At 49.4% G+C, this 16,128-nt stretch overlaps 8 protein-coding genes across 8 annotated transcripts; 1 reads left to right on the plus strand and 7 right to left on the minus strand.

The window, feature by feature from the left end:
- Positions 1 to 264: 264 nt before the first annotated feature.
- On the minus strand, positions 265 to 1,450 carry P175DRAFT_0253128 (uncharacterized protein). The gene has a single exon (XM_040892701.1). It carries the CDS (start codon positions 1,162 to 1,164, stop codon positions 397 to 399), a length of 768 nt encoding a protein of 255 aa, XP_040752649.1. The 5' UTR covers positions 1,165 to 1,450; the 3' UTR covers positions 265 to 396.
- A 418-nt stretch (positions 1,451 to 1,868) lies between these two features.
- Positions 1,869 to 3,033, minus strand: mep20 (putative penicillolysin/deuterolysin metalloprotease; the record flags this gene model as incomplete). Its single annotated transcript, XM_040899985.1, has 3 exons — positions 1,869 to 1,888; positions 1,942 to 2,748; positions 2,805 to 3,033. The coding sequence occupies 3 exons, from the start codon at positions 3,031 to 3,033 to the stop codon at positions 1,869 to 1,871; spliced, it is 1,056 nt and encodes a 351-aa protein (XP_040752650.1).
- A 1,312-nt stretch (positions 3,034 to 4,345) lies between these two features.
- Positions 4,346 to 4,855, plus strand: P175DRAFT_0532640 (uncharacterized protein; the record flags this gene model as incomplete). Its single annotated transcript, XM_040899986.1, has 1 exon — positions 4,346 to 4,855. One exon carries the CDS (start codon positions 4,346 to 4,348, stop codon positions 4,853 to 4,855), a length of 510 nt encoding a protein of 169 aa, XP_040752651.1.
- Positions 4,856 to 5,301: 446 nt separating this feature from the next.
- On the minus strand, positions 5,302 to 6,147 carry P175DRAFT_0557922 (uncharacterized protein; the record flags this gene model as incomplete). The annotated part of the gene is made up of 4 exons (XM_040900806.1): positions 5,302 to 5,537; positions 5,590 to 5,707; positions 5,770 to 6,059; positions 6,114 to 6,147. 4 exons carry the CDS (start codon positions 6,145 to 6,147, stop codon positions 5,302 to 5,304), a joined length of 678 nt encoding a protein of 225 aa, XP_040752652.1.
- An 875-nt stretch (positions 6,148 to 7,022) lies between these two features.
- bgt2 (GPI-anchored beta-1,3-endoglucanase EglC) lies at positions 7,023 to 8,526 on the minus strand (the record flags this gene model as incomplete). Its single annotated transcript, XM_040893824.1, has 2 exons — positions 7,023 to 8,267; positions 8,335 to 8,526. The coding sequence occupies 2 exons, from the start codon at positions 8,524 to 8,526 to the stop codon at positions 7,023 to 7,025; spliced, it is 1,437 nt and encodes a 478-aa protein (XP_040752653.1).
- A 2,094-nt stretch (positions 8,527 to 10,620) lies between these two features.
- P175DRAFT_0532644 (uncharacterized protein) lies at positions 10,621 to 11,337 on the minus strand (the record flags this gene model as incomplete). Its single annotated transcript, XM_040899987.1, has 4 exons — positions 10,621 to 10,798; positions 11,011 to 11,089; positions 11,160 to 11,182; positions 11,243 to 11,337. 4 exons carry the CDS (start codon positions 11,335 to 11,337, stop codon positions 10,621 to 10,623), a joined length of 375 nt encoding a protein of 124 aa, XP_040752654.1.
- Positions 11,338 to 12,819: 1,482 nt separating this feature from the next.
- On the minus strand, positions 12,820 to 14,747 carry P175DRAFT_0501895 (uncharacterized protein). The gene is made up of 4 exons (XM_040897264.1): positions 14,319 to 14,747; positions 14,124 to 14,259; positions 14,039 to 14,072; positions 12,820 to 13,981 (listed from the first exon to the last, which is right to left on the minus strand). The coding sequence occupies exons 1-4, from the start codon at positions 14,466 to 14,468 to the stop codon at positions 13,198 to 13,200; spliced, it is 1,104 nt and encodes a 367-aa protein (XP_040752655.1). The 5' UTR covers positions 14,469 to 14,747; the 3' UTR covers positions 12,820 to 13,197.
- Positions 14,743 to 16,009, minus strand: P175DRAFT_0524055 (isocitrate lyase/PEP mutase family protein; the record flags this gene model as incomplete). Its single annotated transcript, XM_040899343.1, has 3 exons — positions 14,743 to 15,612; positions 15,675 to 15,819; positions 15,878 to 16,009. The coding sequence occupies 3 exons, from the start codon at positions 16,007 to 16,009 to the stop codon at positions 14,990 to 14,992; spliced, it is 900 nt and encodes a 299-aa protein (XP_040752656.1). The 3' UTR covers positions 14,743 to 14,989.
- Positions 16,010 to 16,128: the final 119 nt, after the last annotated feature.

A 16,128-nucleotide genomic window follows, 5' to 3' on the forward strand; every position in this document is an offset into this window, starting at 1 on the left:
TGAAATCAAGCTTACCCACCAGGTATGGGTATTTTCCAGGCATGGTGAATAGCAAATGTATCGATCTGAAGGACTTAATAGCGTGTAATAAGGTCTGGATTTTGCTTTTATATTCCATCGTGAGTGAAAACATCAGCTGAGTCAGGCTAACGTAACAAAGTACCTAATCGGGTAATGGGCGACGTCTCAGGGCTTTCTGTTGAAGTCGTGGCCGAAAAGACCACAACCTGCATTCCATAAACATATGAATCCCGTATCTAACATCCTCCTAAGTCAAACCCTACTTTCAGATTTTCTCTCTCTTTTTTTTTTTAACTCGTCAATAGTCCAGATGTTGGTTCTTTGGCTGGGTGTGGAGTAAGCTTTACTGCACCAGCAGTCATTACAAGTTACGCACTAGAAGGGTTTGTTTTGGTCATAGGCCTCGAGACAATCCAAAGCCGAAAACAACATCGGCACAGCTTGGTTTTCTTTCCATTGCCTCTCATACTCTTCTCTTCCTTCGCCGTTCCCATCTATGCCGCAGTTCAGCCCCATTTGACCGACCCAGTTGTCATATGTTGTGCGTGGCTTTGTCCGACAAAGCCAGCATCCAATGTTCTTGAAGCCCTCACGGTTAAATCCCGCCCGGGGAAAGAGTTTCATCACCGCATAATACTCATCGAGAGTGATGATTCCTGGTTCCCCCGGGATCATGGCATAAGTGGGCCCAAAAAAGTCAGCGGCGATACCTTCATGGATAAGTGCAATGTCCGGCGCCGCGTATTTAGCAATCGAGGGCGTAGCATGTAGCGCAATGGCATTCCATGCATGTTGGATATCCGATGCACTCCACTGGGCATTTGTCGATATAAAGTCTCGCGCGATATTCGCCCCGTCAACCTCGAAACGCTTGTCCTCGGACAATAATTCCGCTGTGGTGGACCAACCCATGTCGTGGAGAATGCAGCAGACAACTACAAAGTCGAAATTGACATTCTTGAATTTGCTCACTTTGTTGGCGATTATCAGGGCCCAGTAGGCAGAGCGAACAGCATGGTTGTAGACAGCTTCGGTGCAATGTTGCTTCGCATAGGCAAATGCCTTGACCGCAAGTTCCGACTCGGGAAATACGAGATGAATGTCGGGAATACTTGGGAGAGGGATGGGAGTTGTTGAGGCCATGATTGTTGCTGATTTTTGTTTACTCTCTATTATCCGGACCCTTCGTTTTATATCCCTCACTGCCTAAGAGAGGGAACAGTCGAAATCATCTCAGCCCACGCGCCGCAGCCGGCGACTCGCAAGCTAGCAGCCCGCCAAACCTCTAGGATAGGCAGATTATACGGAGTAATATCCTAGTTTGGATTTCTGAATACAGAAATCAAACACCCCGTACCCCGCTATCTATTATTCCCTTTCGTCGCTAGCAAGGGTAATCATGCACTGTCCAGGAGTACATAGTAGAACGTCTCTTCTCCTAACTTTATTGGCTTTGGTGGGCGGTTGCGGAGACGTTGAAAACGCCGGGCACCTTTGTGTACCCCTCACTTGGTGACAAATATGTGCCCTGTGACGATTTAAGCATAGATTTTACATAGTCACGAAGGGAAGAAACCTTTAGGCGCTGCGGATGGGTTTGCTTGGTCTGCGGTGATTAGGAGCTAACCGACCAGAATCACCCCCAACGGGTGCTTACGAGCTGAAATTTAGAGCCAGAGAGTAAGGAAGTAAATAAAATTGCGGGGACACCAGCGTTAGATTTCCTGTCCCATATGTACATACTGTATCAGGTACAACATGTCCCCCCAAAAGCGGCTATGTACATGTATACCGAACTTGTCAGGTTCATTCACCCTATTCCCCCCCCCCCCCCCCAATTAAATCCCTTAGCAGCTAAGGTAAACAGCTAAAGCCCTGTTAGCAAATCGAGCGCACATCAAGCAAGGTAAGGAGACGCACAGTTGGCAAATAAGGCATACGAATCGGCATTGTTAAGTGCATCAGCAGAGTTCAAAGCAGTGGCGGCATTGTAACCGTATCCAAGATCATCAGTGCCAGGGCGGTACACTCCAGGGGCATGGGTAAACTCGTGCAGGGTCGTCGTGGCCTGGTCCTGGTCATAACAGGTTTTAGCGAGAGCGGGTAAAATGCTATAGTAAATGGCGCAGTTGGCGATGGTATTAGATGAAGGCAGAGTGTAGGCCAGCACATTGGTCTCGCAGTATCCGTACACATCGGTGCAGTGATAGGTCGTGGAGCCCGAGGAGGTGGAGCCGGCCTCTTTAGCAACAGCCTGCAGGCGAGCAGCGACATCACTGCGGACTGAGCTAGAGTCCGTTTTGAAGAATGTAACGAAGCGCTTGTCTCCATCCAGAGCAGCCTTTGCCGCAGCATTGGCGAGGGAGACAGTGTTCTTGAGAGCAGTCTGCAACGCGGAGCCCTCGCTGCCAGAGCAGCTGCTCAACTTTGTACGGCGGTCCAGGGTCTTGACAGCCTTGGAAACAGTTGCGGCCTCAGTTCCATTAACTTCAATGGTGAGCTCGTTAGAGGAGAAGGGGACAGAGCCGGTAATTCTGTCCCCGGTGACAATTGGCACCTGACCAGATGCTCGGATGGTAATAGGACCACCCTCGGACAGATCGCTGGTAGACGCTATATCAATGACATCTTCAATGGTAGCCCCAGGAGCAAGGGAGGTCAGAGCGCTCTCAGTGAGGTTTTGGCTCTTCACTCGATACTTGATTCCGTGGAATTCCACCTCGCTATCTATTCATCTATCAGGGACTGCTACTGTATACGATCGGATCGTCCATGATACTCACCACCCCGGAATAGAGACACCTTCTTCACGGGGGCGGAATCCTTGAAGAAGTTGAGATGCACAAAGGTAACGTTCTCGCTTCCGGCATTTTCCACCACGGCTTTGATTTGGGTGTTTCCCACCTTAGTAAGGGTAACGTTCAACCCTGGGGCGCTGCGAGGGACATCTAGCAGAGTGGCAGAAACACCATGGAAAGTAGCCAAGAGCGCCAGGGGAGTAATGAAATGCATTTTGAAGAACAGTAGATTGGAATTGGAAAGGGGAACGAATCTCGTTGAGATCTAGAGGATATGCTGATATTGGAGAGTATAGGAGGAACACCGGGTGTTCTTTATAGTTTATCCCTGAAGAGATAGGAAGATAGAATCAACCTCAAGGCCGATTCCTCAAGACCGAATCTTCCCATAGCAAACTCTACCCCAAGTCGTGAAAGTCTGGGCAGCCGTGGATATCACGGAGCTGTCCACTAAAAGAGAAGGTAGCATTATTCATGACGGCTCGCAGCCGATGCCTAACTTCATGGCGGTCCTGGCAAGAAATGAAGCTATTCCGGGGCCGTCCAGTAGAATTGATGGCCTAGCAGTCCATGTCGCTCACCAGAGAGTCATGAAATTCTTGGCCCGGAGACCATCACCTAGGATATCCATCAATTGCATCTGAAGATTATATTGCTATCAGCTTAGCCCTGCGCAGCATGCACTTCGGATAGTTTTGTCAGAAAGGACGCCCAGCATAACTATCGTGCGTCTGACGATGTGACGCCTTTCTCCGGATATCCGCTCTTGGCATACATACTCCGGAGTGTTCTTGCAAATTATGAATGTAGCATCGATTCATGATAATGCAGTTCCAGGTCCCGCTTTGTTGACGGTAGTTGATTCCCTCGGTATGTTCCCGTATTTCCCTGGGAGCAAGCACACATCTTACAAAATACTGAGAGAATAACCATACCTGGGCGTAGACTAATACTATCTCCAGGTCACTAGAATGGCCATGTCCCTCTAGCCCAGCGATGTTGAGTGTTTTGGAAATGGAGAATGGCTTTGCTTTGTCCCTAGAAAGACACAATGCTTAGACAACATCAACATTAATACAATTGACCTCTCTTAAGAACGGGCTCGATGTAAGGATGCAACCCAAGACCTTTCTGCTAGCCACTAGTTGGAGTAACTCCCCTGCAGTTCGCGCATGATTTGCTATGATTCTAGCTTTGGATCAGAAGAGCGGCAGCTACTGCAGATCTTCTTGAAAAAAAGATAGGCTATCTCTTATTTATTCTTCGAAAATGGAGGTTGAAGCTCTCTTAGCGGCCCATCTAATATCAAATAGATCACCAAGAGGTCGGAGGTGCCGGACGATGGCCTTTCTGCGACTGCCGATCAGATACTCCACGCATAAATCAGTGACTATACCAAGGTTATTCCGCTCAAAAGTGGATAGGCCAGTCTAATTATTTTGCCGATGGTAGATAAGACAATGTTCGGTACTCGTATGGGGTCGGTGGCTATTTTTGTGGCATGCTCTTTCTTCCTCTATACTATCATGTCGACTCCTTCCGAACCCGAATCATCTTCCTTCCCCAGTATTGAGGTTCAACTAAATTTGCCAACCCTCTCTGCGGCCTTCTCCTCTCCTATAGCCGTGCCAGTGCGGGTGTCAGTCCGAAACACTGGGAAGACATGTCTCACCGTTCTGAGATGGGGGTCGCCCTTGGACCCTCATGCCAATATCTTAGGTTTATTTGAGATTCGACATGCAGAAAGCGGCGAGCCCGTTACTTTGGATACCATAAAGCTCTCTCGCAAGTTACCTCCGTCCGCAAAGGAGTTGGTTGAGATTCCTCCCAGCAGCTCCGTTGTGGTTGAAGTAACTCTTCCTCGCGTACCGCTCGTGGAAGGACACAGATACACCATCCAAGCAAAAGGGAGATGGCACGCAATCTGGGCGCAGCGTCTTTCAGCAGTCACACCTCAGCATCTAGAAAACCTATCCACTGCGAAGAGAGGCGAATTCTCCTCTCCTGCGGTACCAATCCAACAATTTGAGCAGTAGTGGACGTATACCGCACCCTGTGTTATGATGCTGATGGTCGTGGGCAATTTGCTGATTTCAATCCCTTCGTCGGTCATATCAGAGGAAATATGGAATAGAGTCACCGGTTTGATCTATGACGGGTTTAAAATGGACAAACTAGCCATGCTGCGGAGCCTGGGAAACTGGGAGCTGGTGGTGCACGGCTCTTACAGTCTTCTGATGATATTGGTTGATATTTATTTAATTTCCTGATAGTCCAATAACCGTCAAATTAACCTTTGCTTATGGAATATTAAATTGTATAACTAATGAATCTTTGGAGATTAAATACAAATATACACAGCCACAGCACTCTCACTCACCCCTAGAGGGCAATTAATCCTAGGGAAAATATTCATCATCAAGTATCACTACCCCATGACCCCCATCCGTATTACTTACTCCCCGAGTAGCAGAATCTGAGACTATTTTAGAGACTCTGGCCACCACACCATAGGCCAAAACGAAACCCCTGATCCCCCTTTCTGCACGGTTCCATCCGCAGCAGCTTTTCCTATCCCAATGGTGACCTTTTCGATCTCATCAAACCCTTCGGAGGCGTAAATGTCACGAGAATGTTGATTTGTGGCTTCCAGCCATAGAGGTACTTGATCGGCCTGAGCTCTCTCTTTATACTGCTTGATGATAGCTCGCGCCAGGCCTACCTAATGTTACTAGTATCGCACAGGGGTAGACATACAGGGCCATCCTACCTTTTCCTCGGTGTTCGTATTCAGTCCCAATGGCAAAGAGGTAGTAATACCTGGTGTGCCCTTTAAGTCCTTTTTTCTTCGCAGCCTTGGCTGGATTACTGTAGTCCGCCATCATGCGCTAGATCCATTAGTAGGACACAACTTTCAGGATGCGATGGGGCAAAAGAAGATTAAGAATACCAGAACCCCAGAAATTCCGATTCGAAACAGTACGCTAAAGAGCCCTGCCGGAATCATGGTCCAGGGGTTATCGAGCAACTTGCCTGGTGGCATCAACACTGCCCCTGCTTTCCATCCATCTGCTTCGGTTATAATGCCGTCGTTGAGCACTGCTGCCTTACATAGTCGTTCCCAGTAAGGCTTCAGATAGGATCGATATTCTTCAGGGGACATGTCGCAAAGCATGTATCTGAGTATTGGGTCTTTATCAAACGCGCGGCCGAGAAGGCTGGACACAGCATCAAGACGCTCTGGAATGCCTCAGTTTTTCGGTTCCTATGCAAAGGATCGGGGCTTCTCATTACCGCCTCCACCGTGCGTTAATTTCACGTCCTCCATGGCACCACATCAACATCTGTAGGATTTCAATAGTCGGAAGGGAGTGATTGGTATCAAGAGTTGTCCTGGCCGCTCATCCAAATAACTCCTCTGATGCAAGTGGAAAAACTGCCTAGATCCGAGAAACCACCGCACCGCCCAGATATTCAATAATGAGGCATAAAGCAAGAGAGAAGACAGGCAGCAGAAGATGAGGAAGATTGCAAGTGGTACCGTGAATGTTGTACACTTGACTGGTATAAGTCATGACCTCAAAAGCGAGGCGTCTTACATAATATCTGTAGATGGATGGTTGTCGGGTAACCAGATATTAGGAAGTATTTTACACTCATTTGAAGCTTCTAAAGAGCCAGTAATCGTCTTTTTTTTGGAAACAGCAAAGGGCGCATTTTTTCTAGATCGATTTCCCAGAGTGAGGTGTCCTTGGAGGCTATCCAGGGACTTGATTACAGCCCTGGGCATCTTCCGAAGTTGAAAAGACGCAAAACGTATTAGTTTGGAGAGGGGTTAAGTACTTCACTTAGGTGAGGTTAATGAAAGCCAGATGAAGACTCTTGTTCGAATTCTCTTCGCCTTGAAGATATTCGCTCTACAGATTTACGGGCGAAGATGCCACCGGAAGCTTGTCATTCGCCAGGAACAGAGCTGAGTATGGAGGCAACTACTAAGATGAACTTGACCGGATCACGTTGTTTGAAATTAAAAATGTTATATATATTTTTTGTAAAAAAAAAAAAGGTCAAGGGAAAACCCCCCCCCCCAAAAGTACAAGAGGTGAAAAGATGGTCTAGTTTAAAATGATACATACAAACTCAGTATCACACTTTCAGCCAGCGATCAGGTACTAAGCTTGGGAGACAGTCGAAACCGCTACTTTACAAAGCGATCACTGCACCAACAGCCAGCAGACCAGCAGCGAAGAGGGAGCCAGTGACGCGATCGGCAGCACCAGTGAAGGAGCTGCTAGCAGGAGAGGTGGCGCTGCCAGTGCCAGACTTGGTAGTGGTAGAGGAACCGGAGCTGGAGCCAGAGCCGGAGTTAGAGTTAGAGCTGGAGCTGGAGCTAGAGCTAGAGCCAGCGGAAGCAGAGCTAGAGGCACCAGGGCGACCAACGCTCAGAGTAGAGCTGGGTCTGGTGTAAGGAACGCTGGAGCTGGGAATGACACTAGAGGAGCCAAAGCCAAAGCTGGAGCCAGCGCCAGCGCCAGAGCCAGCGCCAGAGCCAGAGCCAGAGCCAGAGCCAGATCCATGGCTAGAGCTAGAGCCAGCGCCGGATGTAGTGGCGGCCGAGCCAGTGGCAGAGGAGGTCACGAAGCCAGTGGTCTTGGAAGCAGAAGCAGTGCTGGTGCTGCCAACAACGGCAGAGGAAGAAGAGGAGACAGAGCAGGACAGGTCGAACAGAGGGGTGGTGGACAGGGTGTTACCAACGATGCCAAAGCTGGGGCTGGGGGTCACAGATCCGGAGGCATCCTGCAGAATGTACCACCAGGTGTTGGTGTTGTCAAAGAGAGGGCACCCAACCTGATCCCAGAACTGTTTGGCGTTGGCGATGGAGGCGACACCAAGGTTCTGAGTCGATCCGCTGACGGGCCAACCGGTTTCAGTCACCCAGATCTCCTTGCCATTGGCAACGGCCTTAGTCTTCTCAATAGACGCATCGAACAGAGACTTGGCATCATCGATCGAGTTAGCCATGGTGCTCTGGAAGTAAGGGTATCCGTCGAAGCCGAGCCAGTCACAGGCATCGATGACAGCGGAGTTGGAGGAGTTAGTCCAGGCATTCCAGGTGTCAACGTGACCGATTGGCACGCTGCTGAGGCTCGTACCAGAGATGGCACTGCGAACCTGCTGGATGTAGGAGACGATCTCGTCGGGGCCGACACCCACGCCGGCGTCGGCCTGAATACCAGTCTCGGAGTCACGGTAAAGATCCTCGCTACCGACGGAGATACCGACGACTAGCTTGGCGAAGTCATCGCCGTACTGGCTGATAGCCGACTTGAGCGCAGCCAGCTCGTTCGCCATGTTTCCACCGGACGCCCACAAGCCGAGGAGAAGGGAGGTATCCTCAGCGATGGCGGCAGGAATCGCCGAGATGGGGGTGTTGGAGCTTCCACCTTGCTAGAGAATAATCAGCCAGGGAACCTTTTTTTTTTTTCCCCACTCATCAGACAACCGAGGCACTTACGATCATGGTGTAAAGTCTGGCACTGGTGAATCCGGAGGTGCCGATCAGGTTCTTAGCAGTGGTGAATTCGGACTCGAAATCAGACTGAGCCTTGTAGCTGCCATCTGGGTTGGTCGAGCCATAGTTAAAGCCCTTATAGGCGGCCTCGGAGGCAGCGATGGACAGCGCAAGGGCAAGGATATGGGAAAGCATTGTGTCGTAGTGAGTCTGTTGCAAACGAAGGATATACTTGTGAGGGTCGGGAACGAGAAACAGAAACAGAAAGAGATAGAGAGAGACAAGAACGAATGTCGTTTACCGGGGTAAGAAACGAAAGACCCGGGGTAAAATCAGCGAAAGACAGATAGATGGAAGAGAAAGTAATGAAAGAAAGTCAGCCATGAAAGAGATGCAGAAGGCTTCTTAAATCTGGGCGGGGATCCAGGAGAGACAGTGAGGATTCTAGACTGCCAGGCACCACATTAGGTGGATCCTGGACGCGTTGGCTAGTTAGTTAGGGTTTGAACCACAGTCTAAAGATAGCACCGTCAACCAAGGAGAACGACAGCATCTCTCGAGGAACCGAACCTTTTGCAGCGGCAGTTGGCGCTTCTTTTGCTTAGTGCCCGTCATGGCCGGTCGAAAGGCCACCACCGATCGGCAGCGATCCGATTCTACCTACGGAGTATACTATGGAAGTATAATTCGGCTTTGTATGAGAATAGGACGTCGAAGTAGATAGATACCTCCCGGCGACAAGATAAGAGGAGATCAGCACAAGTGTCAAAAGACTCGCTAGGTGGCAGATGTCGTGGCGTCGTCCCTTTCCGTCGACGGGGGATCGAAGACTCTGATACCACCATCACGTTCGTTCACCTTGTGGTACAAGTCATTATTGGGCATCCAACGATTTAATCCGTTCACTAATCCTTATGCGTTTCCCCTTTCAACAGGTTGTGTGTTCAATGTTGCCACTGGCCGCTTCGGGCTTGGATATTCACGTGATTTAGATCCAGTTGCTCCGAGTCCAGACGACGCCACAATTATCCACCCACTATCCACCCACTATCCACTATCCTTTCGTTGGGATTCAGTTTGTTAGACTACTATTGATGGCTAGGAAGCTGGATAAATAACAGAATGAATTGATTTAGGTATAGGGAGGGGAGAGCGTGGTTACCCCTTACGGCGAAGGACAGGGTCTCTTGACTCCCCTGAAGAAACCCTACAAATCAGCAAAAGAGAAACTGAGACCCAATACGCCCAAAAGCCTCTGGTTGGCCGATATCGTTTTCGGACGGCCTGCGACTGTTCATGTAACCGTTCTGGTTGGTCAGATCCAAATTCAACTCCTGACTCGTTCCTGGAATAAATGGCCAGCGTTCTTCCGTCGACGACATTGGTGTTACACTGTACCTTATGATGGTCATTGGGTATGATTTCCAGATTCAGGTGCCTTGGACAGTCTCCATCTCAGGGTTCCGACATGCGAAGAAAGACCATGGTCCCTTGTTGCGGTCCAGAAATTTGATCCACTTCGGAGACTCGCGGATTCAATCAAAAGCGGCGAGATAATTTGTAGTATTGCCGGCAGAATCGCCATTTCCAGCAAGCGGTGGAGAGATGAGGCGAGAACGGACTGATGTCCCGGAGAAACTATTAATCCGTCCAATTAGTCTATTGTGATGCTCCACGGAGTACGGAGTACGATCGATGTATTAATCCTTTGATTGGGATCGTCTGAGCACTTATTTTATAACTGGAGACGTACTCGAATATTTTTAGAACAAATAGTCCTCGTTCCTACTACCCTTGTAAAACAAAAGACATTCTGGCTTGTGTTGAAGTGCCAGGAATATCTCCTCGAACCCCCCCTATTTACAGGACTCAGATCCGGCGTCCCCTCGTGCTGGACCCGTTTCTCCTGTCTTATTTTGCATTTGTTCGCTTCCCAAATGCTGTCTTTCTGTGGAAGCTGCGAATCGTCCTTGTTTGTTGGGCCTTGTCCTCCAGCCGGTGCTCGTCTAGTCCAGTCTCTATGTGTGGTTTCCACTCTTGAATATTTGGCATTAATCGGGATTTAAAAATCCCAATCGGTCTTCTATATTGGTCCGAACTTCCCCACTTACTCTGTGTTTGGGTATCATTGCACCACATCTAGGGTTAAGGGTCGGCAAAGAAAGCAGACTACTACATAGATGTCTACTCAGAAATCCCAACAATACTACAGTACCAGAGTAGTATATATTTATCGTACAAGTATTCATGGGTAGTGGGAATGAAAGCGCGATCTATCCGTATTGACATTCAGCTAAACGAATTCCAGCCATGTTGGAAGAGTCCTAATAGATGCTCAAAATCGGCGAACTGCTCGAGTCCAATTTCTGCAAAAGACAAATTATACCAAGTATCGTCTTGCGATACCACAGGTTGCGCCGTATCACGGCCAATATCTCCAACGCCAGGTGTGGTACGTCCCATCACACTACCATGGGAGGCACGAGCGTGACATGTCCTTGCCCGTACTGGTATGGGGCTAAGAGATTTTCAACCTGCTCTGCATGACGCGCAACAGCTTCTGCACTTTTCTTCACTATGTCGAGTTGAGTCAGGTGGAGCACCCGAAAATAAAGGAAGAATCATCGCATGTAAAAAAAAAAAGTGATTTGGCATTGGTGGTAAAGAGAAGCGAAGAACAGCATCAGAGGATTCCCCTCCACTGCAACGCCATCTTCGAAAGCAGTGTCATCTTTATCGGACATTGCAGAATCGAAGACTGTAGTCGCCAAATCAGAGCGCTCTTAAAGAGTCGAAAGTTTGGGTATCCGTAAAGCACGCGCGATCACCTACTAAAAGCTGGACCTTCGCCCTATGAATAGGTTAATATTCAGCGCCTAAGCCGTTTGGAAGGCTTATACTGGGCTCTTACGAAATACCAATTAACTTCACAAACGCTGCTGCAAAAACAGGAGGTGTATTACCTTTGGAAGGTTCGACGGAAACCGGGTTCCAATCATGACCCATCTTCTCGTTCATCCGAATGCCATAGCCGGACGGGCTTTAAGCATAGCGCCCTTGGGCCAGGCAGATCTCACATAAGGCTCGGGCTCCCTACCTCTGCATATAGATATCCAGCAAGACCAAAAACAACGGCGCTCAAGTTCAGCTTCAAACGAAGTATCTGGTTTTTCGGCCGCAGTGAGCATCCTTCTGTTGCATTCGAAGAGATGGTACGCACGGTAGGCCAGCGCTAAAGGGCGTCAATACAACAGCAGGCGGCTTCAACGTCAGGGAGAATAGTAAGAAGGATAGGCAGAAAGTAAGAACAAGAGGATCTAGAGAAGGGAAAGAAGACAGAGAGAAATCAAGTACAAATCGTTACGCGCGACTTTCGGAGTCCGGAGCCGGAAAGCGTGACTCAAAACTGAATTACATAAATGGTGTATGAGTGTGATACAACCGGGAAGAATCATTCATTGTTTCAATGCCGTCTGCTAGGCTGTCGATCCCGGCCCCGGGGCCTTGGACTCCTCAATTCAGTCCGGTATCTTGCAAAGCATTTCCGTCATGGGTCGAAACTGTACTGCTATATCGACAGGGGGAGTAGAGAATCGCTCCCCCCTAAGGGAACCGCTTCAGGATACTGAGATATGGAGACGCTGCCGGGAGTTGTCGTTACAGATCGCTCGACAAGGCCTCGTCTGGAACCTTGGCCATGCGCTCTATGAGCAGGGTCGGACCTCCACTGAATCCTCCGACCCCGACGATCGGCTGGTCGAGGGTAGACACAGTGAGCATGCAGGCGCTTGCAGCGAGAGCACTCGGGACGTTCGCGAGTGCATCGGAGCTAGGACAATGGCGGAAATTTCGCAAAGGGACGATCCAGTGAAACGAAAGACAGAGTCACCTTTTGACGACGACATCTCTGACAGGCAGTCACGGATCGCCCATGGATATGTATTGGACGAGCCAGAGATACCAGTACCTTCGACGCTTGCACCTCGCGCTTCTGGAGTGTCCATTTTCGCAGCGCCCCTAGCGTTCAGTTTGGGGAAACGTGGAGAAATCCATGAGTCGGAGCGAATCGGTCTTTAAATCATCACGATTCCAGCCGCATTCCGACGACTTTCTTCTTGTTCTGCCGTGGTCTGCTTGATTTGAATTCGGGGATACCATTGGAGCTGTGTTTTAATATTACTCAATGTGGGATTCATGTTCTACCATTATGAGATGCATTCGGCCCGACTCAGCAACTGAGCTATGTCTATCAGGATGATGGAGAACGTTGAACTTGTCCTGGGTGCGAACAAATAGTAGCAGGCAGTTAGAATACGGAGTATAACTGACTGGCTGTGTCTGTCTTCGGCTAGTATCCCTTTTTGTCTACGGAGTACATAGTAAACATACGGATAGATTGCTTCGTTATCGAGAGCCAGGATGACCTGAAGCGTTTGCTAATGAACGGACAAACATCAGCCCGACTTTGATTCTAGAGAGAAAGGGACTATCGTCTCTTTTTCCATGCTAAATGGGTTTATTCCACAGCCCCCTACGCTAAGCGTTGACGGCGGCCTGACTCTGGCTTTTCCGAACCAATAGTTCCTGGCAATTATCGCACTCGGCCTGCAGAGTCTGCTTAACAGGCGCCACAAAATCCTCTTCGTATCCAGTGGAGCCAAAAGTTGCAGTTATGCCCAGCAGCGGCGCGAGATACCAATTATGAAGGCATCCCTCGTTAACTGCAGTTAACTCTCGGAGCGAGTGTGGTTTTATGGGCGTAGGAGGACGAAGATGTAAGTCAAGAAACAAAGCCTGTCTCAGTTGTCATATGGCTATATTATGTACCTCCTTCCGTACAAAGGGCCCCGTTACCGCTAGGATTCTCTACTGCAACTCGTAACGTGTTTGGTGCGAATTACCCGGCAACTCATGCTGACTGTAACCCGGTTGTTGCTGGGAGTAAGGTGCATTGCATGGCAGTTCCGAAGGAGTGCCCGTTGGTGGCGGGTATACCCCCTGTGAATTCGAATGTAGTTCGGCTGCGCTGGTCGCCGCCGGTTGATATGCACTCGGAGGACTCATTGTTGGCTGATATACGCCCTGAGGGTTCGGTTGCAGATCGCTCGCAGTGTTTATTGTTGGTGGATACACACTCTGAGAGTTCGCGTGCTGCTCGGTGGTACTGCCTGTGGTTGGTTCGTATGGACCAAAAGGTTTTTGATACACGTCAACCGGAGTACTCAAATCCGGCTGGTATACAGGCTGGCCATTCGGCTGCATTTCGCTTGGAGGAGCCGGCGACACTGTCTCCGACATGTACGGTTTTTCCGGGGCAGCGTCCGCTTGGGGTTGAATGGCCGTTTCATAACTCGGCCCTGGCGCCTTCTTTCGTCGCTGTCTCTTGATGAACCAAGCGATTGCCCCAAGAATAATAACAGCGGCAGATCCTACACCGACGCCAATACCTGCCTTGCCCCCGGTGCTCAATCTTGACTTTCGCTTTTTGCTACTCTCCAATGCATTGTCCAGTAAGTCCGAAGAGGAATCTGAAGAGTCGGTATAGCTATTAGTCGTGGTGCTGGCCTGGTTGGCCGTGTTTGTCCCTGTGGCAGTGCTTGTGCTACTGGAACATGCGCTGGCTGGCAAAGATGTAATGGAGATTCCGTATCTGCAGGGAGATGTTTTAGCTACACGTCTTCTCATTGATCTGAATGGAGAATCTCACTCCACGCAAAGCACGAAAGCCTCACTTTCGATGGCTTCAGAATTTATCAGTCCACTGCTCTTCATGATGTAGGATTTGGACATACTGTCGTCATCTATAGCATCGCACTCCGATCGAACACAGCAAGTATAACTTTTTTGAAAAGTGGAACTTAAACAAAGGCACGAGTAGTCAGTTGAAGAGCAATCTGTAGAGCTCACAGTACTGGTGTAGCATGTTCGCTGCAGTGAAGAAAGATTAGTGATGGTCTTTATAACGCGAGAATCTAGGGTAATCGCACTGCACAGGTTGGTAGGGTCGAAAGCTGGGCCTTCGTTAGGTCAAGGTAGAAAAGGCAACCCAAAACATAAAGAAGGTTCCGCATCTTGCAAAATCCATGCAGAACATACGCAAGGTGAGCAATGGGCAGAGAAGATTCAAAAAAAATCATCGTGAGAATTGGAACCTGGGCGCTCAAGCGGCTCTTGAATTAGGGTCAAGCGACGGCTATGACCCTTCCCCGTGCTTTCACTGGACATCTTCAGCCGCAGGGGTCAACGAGGCACAATCCAAGTCCCATAGCTACGGAGTATTCCAATCTGGAAATACTAGGCGAAAGTGTGCCTAAAGCTTAGTGCAGAAAGGGTCGACGCTAGGAGACACTAAACAAGAAGCCATGAAGTGCCCCAGGACCCTCAAATCCCTCTGGCGTCCTTATTTCCCGTCGAATCGAACTCTGCCGGGCGTAGCAGCGATGATATGTTGGAGTGGCAGTGGGGGGACAGCTTAATGCTTTGGGAGTTGTTCAATCAACATATTTCATCCGAGAGGAATTGGACAATAATAATCATACACTGCCACCCACCGGCGGACTCGCAGAATTTTTTATTCGGCTGGCCTTATTGCACACAAATTCATTTTGTGTGCATCTGTCTGTGGCTTGCAGGAATCTGACACGCTTATACATACCACTTAAACCCCTTTCTCATACAGTTTGCCGCCTGCTGCGTGATCCAAAGCCACTGCCTCTTGTAACCCCACCACATTAAACAGATCCCTTGGACTACTTCCCGCTCGGACAGGTTGTGTTCCTGTTTCCTTCAGTTGCTTAACGGCACTCCGCACTGCTGTTGACACTGCCTCTAGCGCTAACCCGGGAAAGATGATTATGCGAAATCCTAAATCTTGAGCTTCCTGGACCGAAAGATCCGGAGATACTCCGCCAGGGACAGCATTGAACAAGACTGGAGTTGGCTTCAAGGCTTCACACACTTGTCGCGCCTGCTCCTTGGACGCGACCCCCTCTAAAAAGGCCACGTCGGCCCCAAGTTCGATCGCACCTTTCAGTCGAGAGATGGCTTCTTCGTATCCTAGAGACTGCAGAGCGTCCGTGCGGGCAATCAAAACGATATCGCCATTGGAACGGCAGCGGGCGTTCACTGCGGCGCGAATGCGGCTCAGATACTCTTCTTCCGAGACGAGCTGTTTGTTGCTCAAATGTCCGCAGCGCTTGGTGATGGGTTGGTCTTCCAGATGTAATGCAGCGACCCCAGCCCGGATATATTCGGTGACGGTGCGATGAACCATGAGGGACCCTAACTTTGGAGTTAGTGATGACATCTGCAGGACTAATCAAGTGTCTCGTTGCACAGTATACCTCCAAACCCAGTATCCGCGTCTGCAATGAGCGGAACTGACGGATCGAGATTAGCGATCATCTCTGCTGTTCCGCGCATTTCATTCAGGGTGATGACGCCCAAATCTGGTTGTCCCAATCGAGAGGCTGTAGTTCCGGCACCAGTCTGGCGGGGAAATAAGGGATTAGCTGGAACACTTCACTGGGAGACTCTATCTGAGTACCATGTATATCGCGTCGAATCCTTCATGAAGGGCTATCCTAGCCGTTAAACCATCATACACCCCAGGGCAGACGATAATCTTGTTCTCATCGGCCAGGAGTTCACGTAGTCTGGCTGCTGCTAAAGACGGCATTTTGAACAGAATTATTGCGTCGAAACCGCTGCATATAAAGATACTTGTTAAGCTGTCAGGGAGTTGTTACCGACCTCGTCATCTGATCCAGTTATATATATATATATATATACTTCACA

Source organism: Aspergillus ochraceoroseus (assembly GCF_002846915.1).
Source record: "Aspergillus ochraceoroseus IBT 24754 chromosome Unknown P175scaffold_4, whole genome shotgun sequence".
NCBI lineage: Eukaryota > Fungi > Ascomycota > Eurotiomycetes > Eurotiales > Aspergillaceae > Aspergillus > Aspergillus ochraceoroseus.